General features: G+C 39.4%; 1 protein-coding gene across 2 annotated transcripts in view; it reads right to left on the bottom strand.

Moving 5' to 3' along the window:
* Nucleotides 1–5,798: 5,798 nt before the first annotated feature.
* Syn2 (Syntrophin-like 2) overlaps nt 5,799–17,874 on the bottom strand; it is a 36,433-nt gene continuing 24,357 nt past the window's right edge. Inside the window, exons 8-12 of one of the 2 annotated variants that reach the window (XR_011899908.1) lie at nt 14,647–14,805; nt 12,757–12,981; nt 11,827–12,042; nt 6,093–8,889; nt 5,799–6,050 (exon numbers count right to left, since the gene is read on the bottom strand). Coding sequence is in view for 1 of the 2 variants with exons in the window: in XM_019056925.2 (XP_018912470.1) it covers nt 8,782–8,889; nt 11,827–12,042; nt 12,757–12,981; nt 14,647–14,805 (708 nt within the window). In the remaining variant the exon portion in view is untranslated. Of the gene's footprint in view, nt 8,890–11,826; nt 12,043–12,756; nt 12,982–14,646; nt 14,806–17,874 lie in introns of both variants that reach the window. The other variant, XM_019056925.2, reaches the window with a different exon arrangement.

The following is a 17,874-nucleotide window of genomic DNA, read 5'->3' as shown; positions in this document are numbered from 1 at the left end:
GTGTCGGGCTCACTAAAATTTACCTGCAGTCGCTAGTAAACTATCGAAAGTTATTAAAGTTTAAGTTCATTTTCACTCGTTTGTTTGTCGTTTTGTGTCTCACTCAAATCCTTACGGTCAGTATATCCTTAACCCCCCTCCCCCTCTGATATCCGACTTACTGTCCCTTTGCTCACAATGGAGCTAGAATCGAACGCGGTCGCTAAATTGTTCAAGCCGTTCAGCGGCTTGGGTCAAGCCGCTTAACTATTCGATTCCGCTGTTTTACACTTATAAGTTACGTGCTTTCTTCAAAAATGCACACTGATTGTGCATTTTGGTGGGGGGTATGTAGGGGCATAGGACATGCCCATTTTCTAGAAGTTACTCTTTGCGTTCATTCTACCGTTTTCTAAGTGTTTTTCACCCAGTGAACTCCTTTTTTAGAAGTTTCCTTTATGTTCATTCGCCCAGTGAGGCAACAATGCGCTATAAGCTTATATAAGATAAGCTTATATAAGATCTGGTTACGTGACTAGTTGCGTAACCACTATGCCTCGTTGCATAACACATTGACGGTTATGCAACCACTCCTATAAAAACCCATGCGGTCAGTCAGACAAGCGCCAGTCTTCCTCTTCACTCCTCTCGGCACGCTGGTGAAAGCTGTCATCTCCTGGTACGCTGGTCAAAGCTACCACTTTCCCTTCACTTTCTTGGTACGCTGGTTAAAGCTACCACTTTGTCTTCACTCTCTTGGTACGCTGGTTAAAGCTACCACTTTGTCTCCATCTCTTGGTACGCTGGTCAAAGCTACCACTTTCTCTTCACTCTCTTGGTACGCTGGTTAAAGCTACCACTTTGTCTCCATCTCTTGGTACGCTGGTTAAAGCTACCACTTTCTCGTCACCCTCTCGGTACGCTGGTCAAAGCTGCCACCTCTCTGAACTGACCACAAGTATATTCTTTTATTTCCAGATGTCACTTTCATTTCCTTTTTGAGCACGCCGGTCAAGGCTGCACAGGGACCTGTTTTCTTTGCTTGATACATTCACAAACTTCATTGTTCACGTCTTTATTGTCCTGAAGATATTTTAAGTTATACGCCGGTCAAGGCTATTTATGCGTTTTATGTTACCGTTATATTTATTTTCCATGGGCGCTCGCTGATGAAATCCGCATCCGACTGTCATTGACGTCATCGTGGTTCTGAGAGCGCCCATCCATTTTCCTGGTTAGACCCTGGTCCTCCGAAACTATAAGATACGCGACAGTTTATATGTAATGTGCGTGAATCTAAAATGTACTTGAAATTTCTCTCGGCCCTGAATGAAAGTAGACATTGGACGCACAGATATGCAGGTCGATTCATCTTGAACCAATTTTGGAGCACGTAAATCGTGTTTTTGTTGTCGCTGATATAACATGAAGTAAAGGTCGGACTTGCGAAATATAGTTACCGTTTGTGTGCATTGCTCCTCCAAATGTTGGATAGATAATTTGGTCAGTATTATCGCTTGAATAATTATTTCACAACATCTATGTATAAATGTATAAATTCTATCAAAGAGGTAGGAACTGCCAAACCAGATCTCTCACGTATCTGTTTCGCCTTCAATTTCGGCGGACAGCAATATGATCAACACCAGAGCTCGAATAGTTATCTCATGAGCGCCGTACATATTTGTTGAAGTTTTAGAAGAAGACATGTCCCATGGTGTATATTGGTAGCAGGGCTGGGGGAAAAACATTTTTTCAGTTTCCAGCGTTGTAGATATCCGTTATAATTTGATTTTTCACGTAAAAAAGGAAGAAAATGAAGATGGCGTGGAAGAAAAAGAAGAACATGAAAAAAATGAATAGAAATTAAAAGGTTAATAACTCCTTAGTGTTTCCTAATCCTATTTTTTCTCTACTTCCTCTTATTTTTCTTCCTCCACTTATTCTTACCCTGGTAAAAATTGGCAGTAGAATCTGTGTTCCAAAATACCATAGATCTACAGCCGGCTGTAAGATTTCCAATAGATTCTATAGCCGAACACAATTTCTCATAGCTTTTCATAGCCGATGGCGACTAAGCAACAGCCTGGCGATAAAGTGTATGCTAAACGTTACTAATTACGGATGCTAGGACTTAGTGAGTTACGACTACCACTCTCTTTTTGGGCCGTAGTATCTTGATTTATTTTGAGAGGAAAGCTCCGTACTTTTGAAGGATGCCGATGCCTGCCATTCCTAATATGTTGGAGCGCCTGTGCAATACCTCCGGTGTGAAATAGTTGCCTCAAACGCCGCGGTACGCTGCGGCGCGGCGCGGCGGGCGGTCAGCCAGCGCGAAACGCGCATTGGCGCCTACAAACCTAACAGGGATACTTCAAGCATTGCGCGATGCGTGAAGTATCCCTGTTGGGTTTGTAGGCGCCAGTGCGCCGCCGCTCCGCTTTGTGTTAGGCTCTAATATTTAATCTCGTGGAGTCAGCGTTTTTCAACTCATGACTTTGAAATGTTTGCACACTCTATATAGATTATTCTCATTTTAATTGATGAAAGAAAATATGTAGTAAAGGAAAATATAATTTGCGTTTTGTAGATATTAAGGTGATTCCGTACAAACTTGAGGATTTACAAAGCACACGAATTTCTACACAATTTCCTATAGCCTTTTATAGCCGATGGCGGAAAAGCAACAGCCAGGTGATAAAGCGTAAAGCCCGGCGATAGGAACTATAGCCCGGCTGTATAATTTTTTTTTCGCTTCGTGTAGCCCGGCCGAATGATTTTTTCCACTTTCTACAGCCAGCTTTATGATTTTCTATCGCCTTATGCAGTCGGCTATAAGAACTCCTATGGCATTTTTAAACGCAGCTCCTATCGCCAATTTTTACCAGGGTACCCTATTTTCTCTCTACTTCCTCTTATTTTTCTTCTTCCACTTATTCCTATTCTATTTTCTCTCTACTTCCCCCTATTTTCCTTCCTCCACTTATTCTTATCATATTTTCTCTCTACTTCCTCTTATTTTTCCTCCTCCACTTATTCTTATCCTATTTTCTCTTTTCTTCCTCTTGTTTTTCCTCCTCCACTTATTTTTATCCTATTTTCTCTCCACTTCCTCTTATTTTTCTTCCTCCACATATTCTTCTTCAAATTCGTTGTCGTCTTTCTCATTCCCGTCTTCGTCATTCCCGTCTTGTTCATCCCCTTTTTCTGATTCGAAAGCCGAAGACTCAGATTCAAGAGCCCCGAGTCTATCAGACATGGAATAACCACAGAAGCCATTATGGGTAAGAGTGGCATCCCCGCTCGCCTAATAACCCGGCGGCGTCCCGAGGGCTCGAGAGTGGGCAACCCGCTGCGGCTGTCACCTGCCTGCTAGAGGGCGCCACCCGCTCGCCTTCCTCCTCGCCGCGGAGTGCGGCTGACGCTATAATAGCCCAAGATGAAAAGGCGTCCTAGGTGGAGTGAACTCATCTGAATGACATGTTTAATTTCGTCACCGGTCCATCGATGCTAATGACGGATATAAGTTCTTTGTAGCGTCGCGGGTCGCGGGTCTCGGAATTAATGAGAGCCGTGATGAATGACACGATAGTTAGTCGCCAGCTCAGAACAGGTTCTAAGCTGTCAGCACGCCATCGCCCCTCCAGCGACAATAACAACCCCACTTCAAGTTTGAGACATACCCTCCGTATGACCCTATACTCCCCAGGGCTCACACGAGATCGGGGTTACGTCTTTCAAGTCGGCGGAGCATCCCTCACAAACGGAAATATAGGATAATACAACAATTTTTTCCCCTTAGCCTCCTCCTCGTCTTGCGGCCCACCCCCCTCCCCGTTTTTTCGATGTGTATGTGTGCGTGTGTTTTTAACTGTCACTGCCTCGAACAAAACACACGAGAGAGCGAGCGATATTTTGACAGGTGATTTATCATAACTTTTAGAAGTCATCGCCGTAAGATGGCAGGGCTGTCGGGTCCTCGTCATTTGTCATCCCGACGACGCGCGCGCCACGCCAGCCCCCCCCCCCCCCCTTCCACCCCCGCGGCCCCGGCGGCGCAGTCGAGGCGGGAGCGCGAACTTAGCGCCAACGCAAAGCTCGTCTCGCGTTGCCACTTCGATGCGCGGGAAAAAATGATGCTTGATTTTCTCGGGTTGTCGCTTTCGGACGAGGGAAGTTGGTCATGGTTTAATTGGTTTGGGGTTTTCAGACGTGTGGGATAGCTGAGGACTCCTGTCGTTGATGTCAGTCGGGAACGCATCAGGAATCGGAGAACGAAACAGCAGGAAAAGGAGGAGAGGAGGAGGAAGAAAATGAAGGAGGAGGAGAAGAGTCGAAGAACGATGAGGATGGACAAGGAGCAGAAGTAGTTAAAGGGGAAAAGGATGGAAGAAAAGGACAGGAAGTTAGAGAAAAAGAAGGGAAATATGGATGAAGATAAATTTTTTTGTTCCTCTTCTTCTTCCTCTCCCTCTGCTCGTTGTTTCCGTATTATTTTTCCTCCTGACCCTCCTCATCTTCTTCATCTCCATTTTTTTCTTCCTCATTTTCTCTCTTTTTCCTCTTTTTCCTTTTTTCCCTCTTTTCCCTATTTTCCCTCTTTTTCCTCTTTTTCCGCTTCTTCTCTTCCACCTCTACGCCTTCTATCTCTTCTTTTCCTCCTTTTTCTTCTTATTTTGCTCCTTCCTCCAATTCTCGATGCTTTCTCAATCATCTTGCGATAGAAGGCCTGCGATCTGAGTCTGTCATCAAACTAGGGTTAGGAGCCAATTCATGAAGGAGGGCACACCTGGAGGTACTTGGTACCTAGCATATATAGGACAAAAATTACTTAGAAGAGGTTGATATGGGTGAGCAGAAGAGGCAGAAAAGCAAAAATCTGAAAAATCATGGTCATCAATACGGACGATCCTGTAGTCATCGTGCTTTCAACTCGGTATTAAACTGAGTATTTTCCGAGGATCGAGAATCACTCATTCGTGAACAATTTTCTTTCCAAGAGATATACAAATACATACTCTACTTAAAGCAAAACTATTGGAATTGAAATAAAAGAGCAGGCATTATTTTACGGATACGCTGTTGCAAACATATTTAGACTGGACTATGAAAGGAGGCGTCATGCTACACTTTTTTCCGAAGAGGGTTTTATCCATAAAAACGCACGTCCATACTGACGCACACAAGGACAAGGATAATGATGTATGGAAAATGTAAGTCACCAGGAGCTTAAGAAAGAATGCTCAATATCTTCAACTTCCTGAAGAAATCTTTGTGACGGCACATTCTAGCAATGTACTCATTTCCCAATGATGAACCGCTATTTCCGGCTCACCCATAAAATGTCCTATCTTCATAAGAACAATTTTGATACATCTTTGTATGTTGTCTCTAAAATGAACCGGAAAAGGTGTTTTCTTAGATCAAAGTGGTGTAGTTGAATTGTCAAACAGGAGATAGCAGACAGGCCAGGGCGTCGTTCTGTCACTTGAAACACGCATTGGCGCCTACAAACCTAAGTGGATACTTCAAGCATTGTGCAATGCGTGAAGTATCCACTTAGGTTTGTAGGCGCCGGTGAGCCTCTCACGCCGGAAGCACGCCGCTCCGACTTTTCAGCAGTAATTCTTGCAAGTTGGCGATGCCGTTTTTCTATCATTCAAACATATGTAATAAAATCTATTCTAGATTCGGCTTTAGATTAGATTCTAGATTATCTTCATCTAGAATGATCTGGATATTTACTATCTTTCCTGTTTTTCCAACCTCCTTGCTTTATAATTTTTATTTAAGTTTAAAGAAAAAAAGAAGCTGAAGAATTTGAAAACAATAACTAACTTTATTGGCGATAAACATTTTCAGATATGGTTAAAATTTAAGTATAAAAATATAAGTAATGAAATACAAACTCAGTATAAGAAGATTTAAAACTTTAAGGATAATAGACATCCATTTAATTTCGTCCGGTTGAAGATGGATAGCATGCAGGTTCGGGGACAGCTCCCATTGGCGGATCCAGCAAATTGGCAACACTGTTCTTCTCCATTTAAACCTATGTTAAATAATCGATTCTTGGAGGGGCCAGGTGCCCCTCCAAGAATCGATTATTTAACATAGGATTAAATGGAGGAAATCCATTGTTGCCGAATTGCTGGATCCGCCCCTGACAGCTCCTAATCTTGTAAATTGAAATCTATGGTTTTAATATCACTAAGACGGATCACCACCTGGTATTATGAATACAGTAAGTCATAATTCTCCTGGACGTGGTAGGAGAGACTACCCTAACAAAACATTTTTACATTCTAAAATGAAAATGGGAAAATACAATCGAATCGATAAGAGTCTGTTTATAAACGGGAAATCTGATTATCATTTCAGAATTACTTTACTGGCAAGAGAATATATAATTGTGGACGATTAAATTCTTACATAGTAAAATAAGTAAGATTAAGCATGTCCACCCCCCAAAAAACTCGAATCTATACGTGCTGCACTTTCTTTTTTGCCTTTCCTTCATCCATTTTCTCCTGTGCTTAAAATTGTATTAAGGTCTGCGTCATAAAGCAATATCGGCCTCTATCTCTCAGTTAACAATGACAACTTATGATATCAATAAGAAACGCCAATATAAGCATGCACTTTCAAAGTTAGTTCACGAGGTCAATATTACCCTAGGACATAAAGGTATATGATAATAACTGTATGAGCGAAGCATATCTGAAGCGCTTTTTTCTTAAATATTTAGTAGTGAATCGTTGATGTGTTCACAATACACATTTGAGATAATGACAGTTCTCACCTCTTACACTAATTTTTACTATAATGCACGAATCGGAGAGACTAGGAATTATATTCTGTTTTTTTAGGAATTATAAAAATATAAAATTCGTAGGATTTACTTTTGGGGAAAAAACCCACACTTCATACTTTTCAACAGCCATAGCAATTGACTACTTATGCGAAAACACTTAAACATATTTATAAATGTGACTTTCAAAGTAGGAAATAACTAAATTTAATATACTAATCGTTCAGAGCATTCACTTGTTAATGCCCTCTTACAAACAAGATACGTAATGACTAGAATCTTCCGTGGTTTGCAGAAAAATATGCAGGGATTTTCGGTGATACTTCCTGTGATTCGTCTGACGGATTAAGAAAATCCTTTTGAAAATTCTAGGAGCTTTGGACTGTGAGGAACTGATTATTATTTCAATCTATAAGAATTTACAAATACATGCTTTCACTGACTTAAACATTTAGGCTCTTTTTGTTTAGCAAACTTAAATTATCTTTGAATATGGATGAAAGGAAAAACAAAAGCGCCTTGCGGACGACTCGGGAATGTATTATTTTCAATATTTTACAAATTATATATTTAGTGTTATGGAAGTTTTGTGCGTTCATAGATTTATTTGATTTCAACCAGCCACCAATATTTAAACTTGAGTGGGAGCTTTTATAAAGTGCAAAAATTAGGATAGTAAGTCTCAAAACTCAGTGAATATGTAAAGTGCAAGATATACGTGTATAGTTTGAATAACGAACGGTGCATTCTCAGATAATGATTCTTAGGAAGAGAACGGAAAAACCGAGTGAAAAAGAAACAAAACAGATGGCTAGATACATAAACTTTGATACAATTCGACTTATTAGCAATGCCACGATGAAAAGGGACAGGGGCGTGCTCAATTTAAAAGGTGTTTTTTTTTATTTAAAACATTCAGACATTATTTGACTCGGTTATCACACTGCCTAAAAACCCACAGCGTGGCAATCGAATAATGTTTGAAGTTTTTACAAGTGTAGAAGTTCTATTGATTTCATTAGATTAAAGTTCATCTTGAAAATGTTTCTATGATCTGTGCATCAAATATTTCTCAGAACTTCGAAAAATCAGCTGAAGGATTTTCCTTGTTTTTCTTTTCAAAATATTTTACGCCAAGAAACATTCAGATGTAAACAACATAAATACATTTGTTTTCACAGTTTCGAGCTATGTTTTAATCCATGTAAACAACTGTAGTTTGAATATGTCTAAAATACCACTTTTTACTTGATTTTTAAGTTTAGCGTTATAAATGAATAGCTAAGTTGTATTACCATGTCCCTAAAGGACTTCAGACTCTCAATCGGATTTATCCGGTGATTTTTTTGAAAATTTCGAATTTTGATACTTCGAATGAGGGTTGTTTCAGAATATATCATTGGTGAGAGACTTAATGTCAAAACTCAAAATTTAGTCCTAAAATGCTTTCTTTTTGAATGCGCGAGATCCCATGAGATCCAATTGCTAAAATTACATTCCTCGAAATCCAGAAGATGTCACGGGCATGTTCATTCTTTGGACCTAACATTCATCTTCGTATGACATCTTTATAAATATAATGTTATGATTTATGTGAACCGTCAAACTTTTCAGTCTTAATCAACAACCAAGTAGTGTAAGTATACAAAAAATTAACCAATTGACTTAGATTACTCTCGTTACTATCAATACTCTCAATGAAATGCTATTTTGCGAATTCCAATCGGAGGGTTAGAACCCTTATAAAACTTTTTAGGCTTACAATAACGATAAATATAAATTAAACTTAGCAACATTAATAATAGTAGATCATGAAATTGAGTGGTTCTTTTAACAAATCTGAATCATAACAAAAACAATAAGCCATTAATTGACAAGTACAAATAATTGCAAATTTGGAAAAACTTAACAAAATTACATAGTCCAGTAACAGTTTTAGGAACTTCAACAACTAGGAAGTCCTCTTGGCACGAAGTGACTAAATTTTTAATTTAAGGAGATCTTGAGCTAAGGAATGCGGGGTCTACGGAGGCCACTTTTGCTGTCAAAAAAGCATGCATGCAGAACAGTAGCGCTTGGAGAGCAGAGCACTCGAATTCCTGCAAAAAATGAAAAAAAAAATTAAATAAATAAAATAAAAGCGTTTGCCTGTATTCATGTAAATGAGAAAATTCCTTCCCATGAAGGTGCGCAATGTCAAACATTGACAAATAAGAGTTTGTATGATTCATAACGCTTTAAGCATGCAGGCAAATGAAATGCTTTGATGATAAGAGCTTTTGAAACACTCTGATTTGACATTACGGCAGGTGTATGTCAACCTGGACACCGTTTTAAGTAAAAGAACCTACATTTTTGGCTCATTTTGAGCGACGTACTTACAACTGGTATTCCTGCATTGGTGGGTGTTTTTATGTGTGACGCAAATATATTTGGCTCCTGTTTGACACTCGCTGTTCAACTACCCCAGCAGATCATAAAAAGTCAACATGAAGGGCCTAATTCCCATTGGCAAAAATTACTGCAAATTGAAAAGCATTATCGACATAAGACGATCAAAAGTGTCATTTTATGCAAACAAAGAAACTGAAAATCTAAAAAAACTAGGGGAGGACGAGAGCATGGTGAAAGAAAGGAATAAATCAATATCAACTCACTGGTGCGATTTATTACGTATCACGTTGTCACTCACAAAGATACATTTCTGTAGAGCCGAGGGGTTGTAATAGAGCCATGACTAGTACCGTAGATTGTGACTAAAAGTAGCTTGTTATGGCCACAATACACGATTTAAGAATAATAACGCTATGTGAAATTTTCTAAGCTACAGTTAGACAGCAATCACAAGGGGTTACTACTAGTGCCACCTATGATACCAGCTCTTGAAACTTTTCTTTACCTTGTACCTTACGTTTCCATCTGTTCTCTGTGATCCTTCCGAAATATATTTTTCTGCGTGATTTTATCGTTTTATTTGAGCCTTAAAACTAAACCTACTTAATCGAACTTGCAAGTATCAGTTCTGAATTCTTTATATCCATTATTCCTACAATTTTACCGTTATTTTATAGTCCAGGCGCCTGGTAAGTCTACCTGGAATTTTGGGTACACAGCGATTTTTTTGGCCTACTTTATGTTTTTTGGGTCGCTGAATCCGAATCTGAAGTTTCCGCACGCGTATCTGGTGAGCATTTTCCGCTATTTTGAAAAAATGGCCTAAAAAGGCCTTTTTTTGCTGTTTTTTTGATATAGCGGCTACGGATGAGGAAAAGTCCCGGATTTAGCTAATGTTTTGAATAGCTGACATAATTTGGAAGAAAATGGTGTATACATATGTTAGGTTTGCTTAAAAATTGAGGAAGATACAGCATCGTGAACATCGCGCCTATTCACGTTTTCGCGGCGCACCCGTCAACGCGCGATCCGGCTCGCCGCGGTCAGCCAAGTTCCGAAGCGTTCTAAAGTTCCGAAATCCGAGGTTCCTCAATTTTTGAGCAAACCTAGCATATTCATATACCATTTTCTTCCAAATTTTGTCAGCTATTCAAAACATTAGCTAAATCCGGGACTTTTCCTCATCCGTAGCCGCTATATCAAAAAAACCGCAAAAAAAGGCCTTTTTAGGCCATTTTTTCAAAATAGCAGAAAATGCTCACCAGATACGCGTGCGGAAACTTCAGATTCGGATTCAGCGACCCAAAAAACATAAAGTAAGCCAAAAAAATCGCTGTGTACCCAAAATTCCAGGTAGCCTCATTTTTAGCTACCAGGCGCCTGGACTATTACAGATTAATGCCGAAAAGCAGACGAGAAGTACAGTTGTATGACGTTCCAATAAGAATACTAACGTTATCCCAGAAGGATCCAAATCAAAGTAAAGGAGCTCATTCATGAATTATTTTAACATCGATACTTCCTCGTTCCCATTCATATCAATTCGTCGCTTGGCTGACATAAGGGCGTGACTACACATTGAGATGAGCTCGGAAAAGAATTGAGTTGTTTGTAAGACAAGGATCATAGCAGAGTGTAGTTACCTACCGCCTGATGTCAGGAGACGGACGAATTCACCCATGAGCATCAGTTCTTTCCTTGCCGAATAATGTATGGATTTTATATTTAATGCTTAATATTATTCTGTGCATTGACGGATGTTTCAATATTAACGGAGGAAAAGTGGAAGAAATCAAAGGGCGCTTCTTTTGATTTAGGTGCTGGGATTTTCCTTTTTCAAAGCATGACAAAGATAACTTCTCGCCAAGATTGGGTTGTGTCCCTATAAATAGCACTTCTAATATTTTACCTATCTGCTCTATAAAAAAAAATGTTCTCTTTCCTTTCTCTTGTTACCATCGATCCATGTTATCATTTTACTGATTGCTCAATTTCAATCGGTATTAGAAGGTGTAGCTTAGGGGAAATATCTTCTTGGTTAGCAAAATACAAAAAATTAAAGCAAATTAAAAAGACTAGAAAGGTTTGGTTCTGTGGTCACTGAACTGATTTACACTGAAAAAAAAAATGTGCTTGGCTGAAGCATGCTGATTCTTGAATTTGCCGCCAAGAATTTTTTTATCTTAATTTTTTCTTGATACAAGAATGCTGAAATGCTTGCTGAATTTTTTTGATACAAGAAAAATGATGCTTGGGTTAAGCAAAAAAGTATTTTATATCAAGCAGCATAAAATACTTCTTGGCGGCAAATTTAAGGTTCTTCCTTTTTTCAGTGTATTTTTTAGAGAAGGGAAGGTCAGTTATCGTGTACGTGTAAAATATATTTAATTGAGCTTTCTTTATTGGTTATTTAGCAACTGTAAAAATACGTATAAAAGGAATAAAAACGTAAAAATTTTAACCTGGAGTGGTTAAACAGCCACATTTATTATTCCTCTTTTAAGTCTATCCTAATATTATCATCAACTTTTCTAACAGAATTCAGTGTGATTTTAAACAAGCGCTAAATCCAATAGCTAAAGTTTTGCGATGGACAATCTTCGTTGCTGGAACGGACCAACCCGTTAAATCAAAACGCTTACCTTTGTTTCGATAGCCCTGGTATCGTTGTCTTGAAAATGAAGCTTGAGTCGACTTTTGCCATCGTCGGAGGAGCCCCTCAGTTGAGAGAACTTATACTGCCAGGCGTATGCTCGGGCTTGCGTGTCATACAACGCGAATCCCATGTTCCAGTCCAGGGTTAGCCCCGCTGGCTTGATCCCCGAATTACTGTTCAATGTAACGTTGAATGTTTTACTCTGAAACACCAAAATTGATTCCTGTAAGAAGGAACTGAGCAAAAACAGGCTGAAAAGGGCCGTCTCTAGCTATCAAATCAATCTAGTCATATCAAGCGTATCAAGTCGTATCGACCGTGTCAGTCGGCAATCACATAACTCTTTAATTGCACTGTGTGCTTTTTAGATTTTGGACAATTGTCTGAAAGGATCCCTCCAGACCTCCCGCAACTCAACCGGGAAGGGGTATCTCTAGAGCCAGAGACATGAGACCCTCCCTTACCTTCTTGGCAACGGGTGGAAACTTTTTTTTTTTGTGAGTTTTGTGGCTTCTATTCCTTTATTCAGAAGTGAAACTTTTACTTTCGGGAATTTAAAACCTCCTAATGGACCATTATGAGGGAGCAACAGTCAGCATGCCTTTTAGGTAGATGAAGAGCTTCGGGTGACGTAATGAGCCGAATAAATTTGCCAAATTTCAGTATGTATGCGTGTGAGTTTTTACACATTCATCCAGTAGCTAGAACAACAGTTGAATCTTGAAGTCTCCATAGTAAAATCTTCCACCACTGCCAAGATACCAGAGGAGAGTCTCTTGTCTCTGTCTATAGAGCCCCCCATTTTTCCCTACTCTTTTTTATTCCTCGCGCCACCCCTGCCGGTGTATTTCACCTTCAGTTACATATGTCATCACTAAATTGGTTGGAGCTTCACTTAGGATTTAATTCGACTAACCCCTAATTTCATGACGGCCGCACACACAGAACAATGCCAGGCACTTTCGATTCGGAGCAAGTCTTGGCGGGTCTCGACGGAGAAATACCTCGACTCTTGACCACTCGTCTGGAGCAAGAAGCAGTGCTGTCTCTCGTCCACGTTTTCCGACTCCTTGATGATCCTCAACATGGATTGATACACCTTCAGCACCGTGTCACACGACAGCCAGTCTCCGATGTTCAGCTGTGGGAAGATTGATCATTCATTAGGCATCATTTGTCATGGAGAGTTAGTTACACTTACACGTGCCGCACACGGAGAAAAAAACTTCGGGCATGGGACCCAAAGTTTAGGTCATATGGATCTCTGAAGTTTTCGGATTGAGCTTCTGAACACTTAAAAGGTCTAGCTGCCGAAGTTCAGGTTAGACATCTGAAACTTTAGTTCTTACATCTGAAGTACTTCGGTTCTTACATCTAAAGTACTTCAGATGTGAGAACCGAAGTTTTTCGGATGTGAAAACCGAAGTACTTCAGATGTGTGATCCAAACCTCGACAGCTAGACCTTACGTGTTCAGATGCTCAATCTGAAAACTTCAGAGATCCTTATGACCTAAACTTCGGGTCCCACGCACGAGGTTTTTTTCTCCGTGTAGAGCCCTGTTTTAACTCAGCAGACTGATTTTTGAAATCGATAGACAAAACTGTACTCAAAGATGACGTAAATAGTATGGAGCGATCCTATCAGTTGAAACGGGTGGTTCTTACAGACTAAAGGGGGAAATGATGGACTATCTGTCGGGTCTCTTGTCGGTTGCCGTTCGTTAGTCTATTACTTACCTCCTTTGTCCATGCAAACCACCCGCTTCCACCAATAGGATCCCACCATATCTGTTCTGTCTTTTTTATCTATCGCTTTCTCTACCAATTTCAATAATCAGCCAGCTGGACGAGATTAGCGCTCAGGGGCTCGGGTTGCTGGCGGATATAAGGGCCTGCACATTGCGGGTTCTGTACTTCGTAAATTGAAAGCGGTTCACGTTTCCAAGAAAACAAAGTGTTCCAAATACTCCCTTTTTGGAGCCCAGAACCCCATGACCCCTTAAATCCTAGCTTCAGGACCTGGTCAATGCTCCGCCAAAATTCAAGACTTCAAGGACCCCCAAAGATTTGATCGGGCTACTATTGAGAAAAGGAGAATAATTGAAAACTGGTAGACAAAGAGAAAATGAAGGAATATATCCTATTGATTGAAACGGATGATTTCTATAGACTAAGGCAGAAAATGATGGACTAACTAAAAAGTCTCTTTGTAGTATGCAGTATGATAGTTTATCACTATTTTCCTTTGTTCCTTGCAACCACCCACTTTCACCAAGAAGATCGCTCAATTTTCCCTGGGTCTCCTTTGTCTACCGCTTTGTCTACCAGTTTCAGAAATGAATACAAATACAAGAATGGGAATGAGAGAGTAGACTACAATGAAAAATGTTCAAAACAAGTATTCGATTTATCGCCACTTTTAAATCATACGCTAACTGACATCACAGCAAACATCCCTATTGGTATGTATCGCGATAAAATCAACGCAATAAGTTTGTAGATTAAAAAAATGATGTGCTCAAACAATAAGTATTTATGTCTGTTTCACGGAAGCATTATCCGAATTCCAAGTTAGAAAGCTCTAAAACCACTCTTCAGCCATTTTTGCAGATGTCATATTTAAATTATTTCTCACTTCGATTGCTTGAAATCATTTTTGCACTTTCAGTTCCTCCGAAGGTTTGGATCGCTGTTTGCGTCTAAAAACATTATCCAAGTTAAAGAATGACATCTATGACTGGAAATTCGCAGCATCGCAAATGAGAATAAGATTTTCAGTAGTTGCATCATCGTAGTGGAACTTACAGGTGGAGTATCAAACAACAAGACGTCAGTTCCCTTCAATGTAAGGAAGCGGGGTCGATAATTTTGCCAAGGCTGATTGTTGTTCAGAGTGCCCTCGTTGACCCAACCCATGTACTCGATTCTTTCCGAGGCAGGAAAATTTCGATTGTACAACTTCATCTGCAGACAGAAAAACAATGTGTGTAATTAATGAACAGAGAGAAAAAGGGAATATGCTTAACTTAAACTATCTTGGGTGACAATAGATTTTCTATGATTGGCTGTGCTTATTCAGGTGAACTAATAGTGCGAGAGGAAGCAAACATCGAGATTTATCGAATATATTTTGCTAAAATACTGGTTTAAGTTTAATCTTTGAAAACGGACCCATCACGCAAGCATCAGATTTCACCTATTTGCTCCTCACGAAGCTCGATTATGAAACCTAAATCAAAACTGAACGTACCCAAACGTGAAGATTAACCGTTTGATTTGTGTACGCGAATGCAATATTTTGCGTTCGTTAACTTACAGCTTTGTCTAAAGAAATAAATTCTTAGGGTGGATTCAGGATTTGGCTGAGATAATCGTGCCTTTTGGCATGGTGAATACATTTATTTCTCAAAAATTAAACATGAAACCAGTGTTCAGCAAAATTTGCACGATATATCTCGATGTTTGAGTACACCTGCTATAAAATTACAATACTTGACAATACTCGGATGTGTTTTGCATCGAAGATTGTTCAAACATGTTTTTTTTTTGTTTTTTTTTTTTTGTTTTTTTTTTTTTATCATTACAATTACTTGTTTCACAAGCGGAATGAAGTATCCAAGTCATTCACGCTGGCGTCCTACTTAATTCGTTACGCTACTCGTAGCGCCTTCAAAATGATTCGATGCAACACATCTTACTGAACCGTTGCTTGTCCATTTTTTGAAGGCGCTTTAAATGTTCGATGAATTCTTCATCGGTACCGAGCCGGAGTTTACATACTGCGTCCGAAAAGTGCGAAATACAAGAAAACTAAAATCCAACACTAATTCAGCCACATGTTTTCTTGAACTGGAACTGCAGACCCAGAAACACGTACCACTACTTTATCACTTGATAGGTGCGGGAAGGTAAGTAACTATCGATGTTAGTGATCATTGATTTGTGTTTTGATTTTGTGTGGACATTGAAGGCTTTTTTTGGTTTATGTCGGCTCTTTTCCTGTACGAAGTCTTTTACCAAGCGTTACTTGATGGAGAACGCAATTTAGTGCCTCGATTCCTAATTCACTAAATTACTTGAAAAATCAATTGCAAACAAAATGCTATTCCAGATACAAATTTGAGGTATCAAAAATTACCGTGAGCGAAACGAAAAACTATTAGATACAAAAGAGTTAGTATTAAAAAAATCAATAAAACTGACGAGTTTACTTGGCATTAACAAATCATTCTTCAGTTACCATCGGTAAAAATTATGCGGTAAAATAAACGAGTCTAGTTTTCCTCATCGGTTGGTAACGAAACGAAGCGCCTCGCATGCGTACTGTCCTCTATATTTATGATCATTTAATTTTGACAAGATTTTATGTTTTTCCTAAGGAAATACGTGTATTTCTCATTAAAATTTGGGCTACGTTAGTACACAAATGCGTGATTATAATATGTTAGGTTGGTGTGCTGGTAAACACGTCCTCTCAACTTAAACGCATGACAATCTCTTTAGACAGACGACGACACGCATTAAATACAAGACAAATTATACGACCTCCAAGTATTCCTTGGGGCGATGCCTACACGGATTCAGTCAGAAATTTCTCATCGCGGCGTGGGAGCTGCGACTGTGATATAAATGTAAAGTGCATTAACATAAATACGTATGAAAAAAGGACTTGCACTGAAAAGGGTGGAATATACGCACTGCGCAATACCCAGAATACGTAGCGCTCCCTATCGCCAAAACGGTGAACTTGTCCTCTAAAGTGAGTAAAAGTCCCTCCAGTAGAGAGTGTCAGCAGCGCCATTGATAACTCGCAAGGGTTGAAATAGGGGTCATGAAGATTTCATCAAACCTAACAACCATTTTTCTATTTATCAAGATACATTTGTTTTTAATTAAAATCAAGCGCGGAAATTCATCAACCTAAAACTGAGCAGCCGCATTCATTGCTTATGAGATTCCATACAATGATGGCAGAATTAGGGAACATAACGGACAAATGAGGAGCATGGAGGACAAGGCGCATAAGTCCAGTTTTTGAAAAAATTGAGATATCAATGATTTCAAGAGCAATGATTTCAAGATTCAATGCATATTCTGTGAAAAAGTCTCCCAAATTCCAATTTTTAAGCATTAAAAAGTCAGTTTGAACTTTCTTTCCGCCATTCGGATATATGTAATTTCAAAATTTCTAACACGTATTTCTCGAAATAGCAAAAACTGCACTTCAAGATTTGATTACTTGATGATCGACGTGGTAGTTTATTTGTAAATATCGTCACCTTAGGTTCGTCTTTAATTTGGCCTTATTTATCAACAAGTCCACCGAAGAACGAGAATTTAGTCAAGAATAAAATACTCATCTCTCTTCATACTTTGAATGAATCGAAGCAGGATTTATGAACCTTTTAAAGTTATCGTCTACCTGTTATATGTTCACCCCAAATTTATCAAGGATAGACATCAAACCTGAGTACACTAAGAAACGAGAAAAGTTATACGCTCAGAAAGTACATGCGAAATCATCTTATAATGTGCTTTTCGCAATAATTGTGAGTATTTTATGAAGGTATCAAAACCAATCGATATCATACTGCAAATCCAGGAAAGTGAGTTTTAAATTAGTAAAAATAGATTGTATATTTTTATCGATCGAAAATGACGAGAGAAGTGGTTCATTTTCTGATAATTTCCTGCCGCTCTTCTTGTAAACTGGTGAATGGGATTACTTTCAAATGGTATCAGTTGGCTCTAAATTTAAAACCTCCTCCCCCTTCTTCTCGGAATTCCTATGCAGAGTCGCACCAAATATACCGTTCCCTGAATCCAGCTATGCCTTTAATTCTTTCGCCCACAAGCAGCATCGAGCGCAATAAGTCTATTTCAGAATTTCTTCTAATAGAAATAATATCAAAATCCGAGAAATCGTTATATTCTACCTCCCCACAAAAGATAGGAGTAACGTTTCATGCGATAATGCGCTCGGAACATGGGCGCACGGAGGCGGGTCCAGGGGAGGCCTGCCCCCCTCCCCCT

Source organism: Bemisia tabaci, chromosome 5 (assembly GCF_918797505.1).
Source record: "Bemisia tabaci chromosome 5, PGI_BMITA_v3".
Lineage (NCBI taxonomy): Eukaryota > Metazoa > Arthropoda > Insecta > Hemiptera > Aleyrodidae > Bemisia > Bemisia tabaci.
This window is presented reverse-complemented; position numbering and strand designations above follow the sequence as displayed.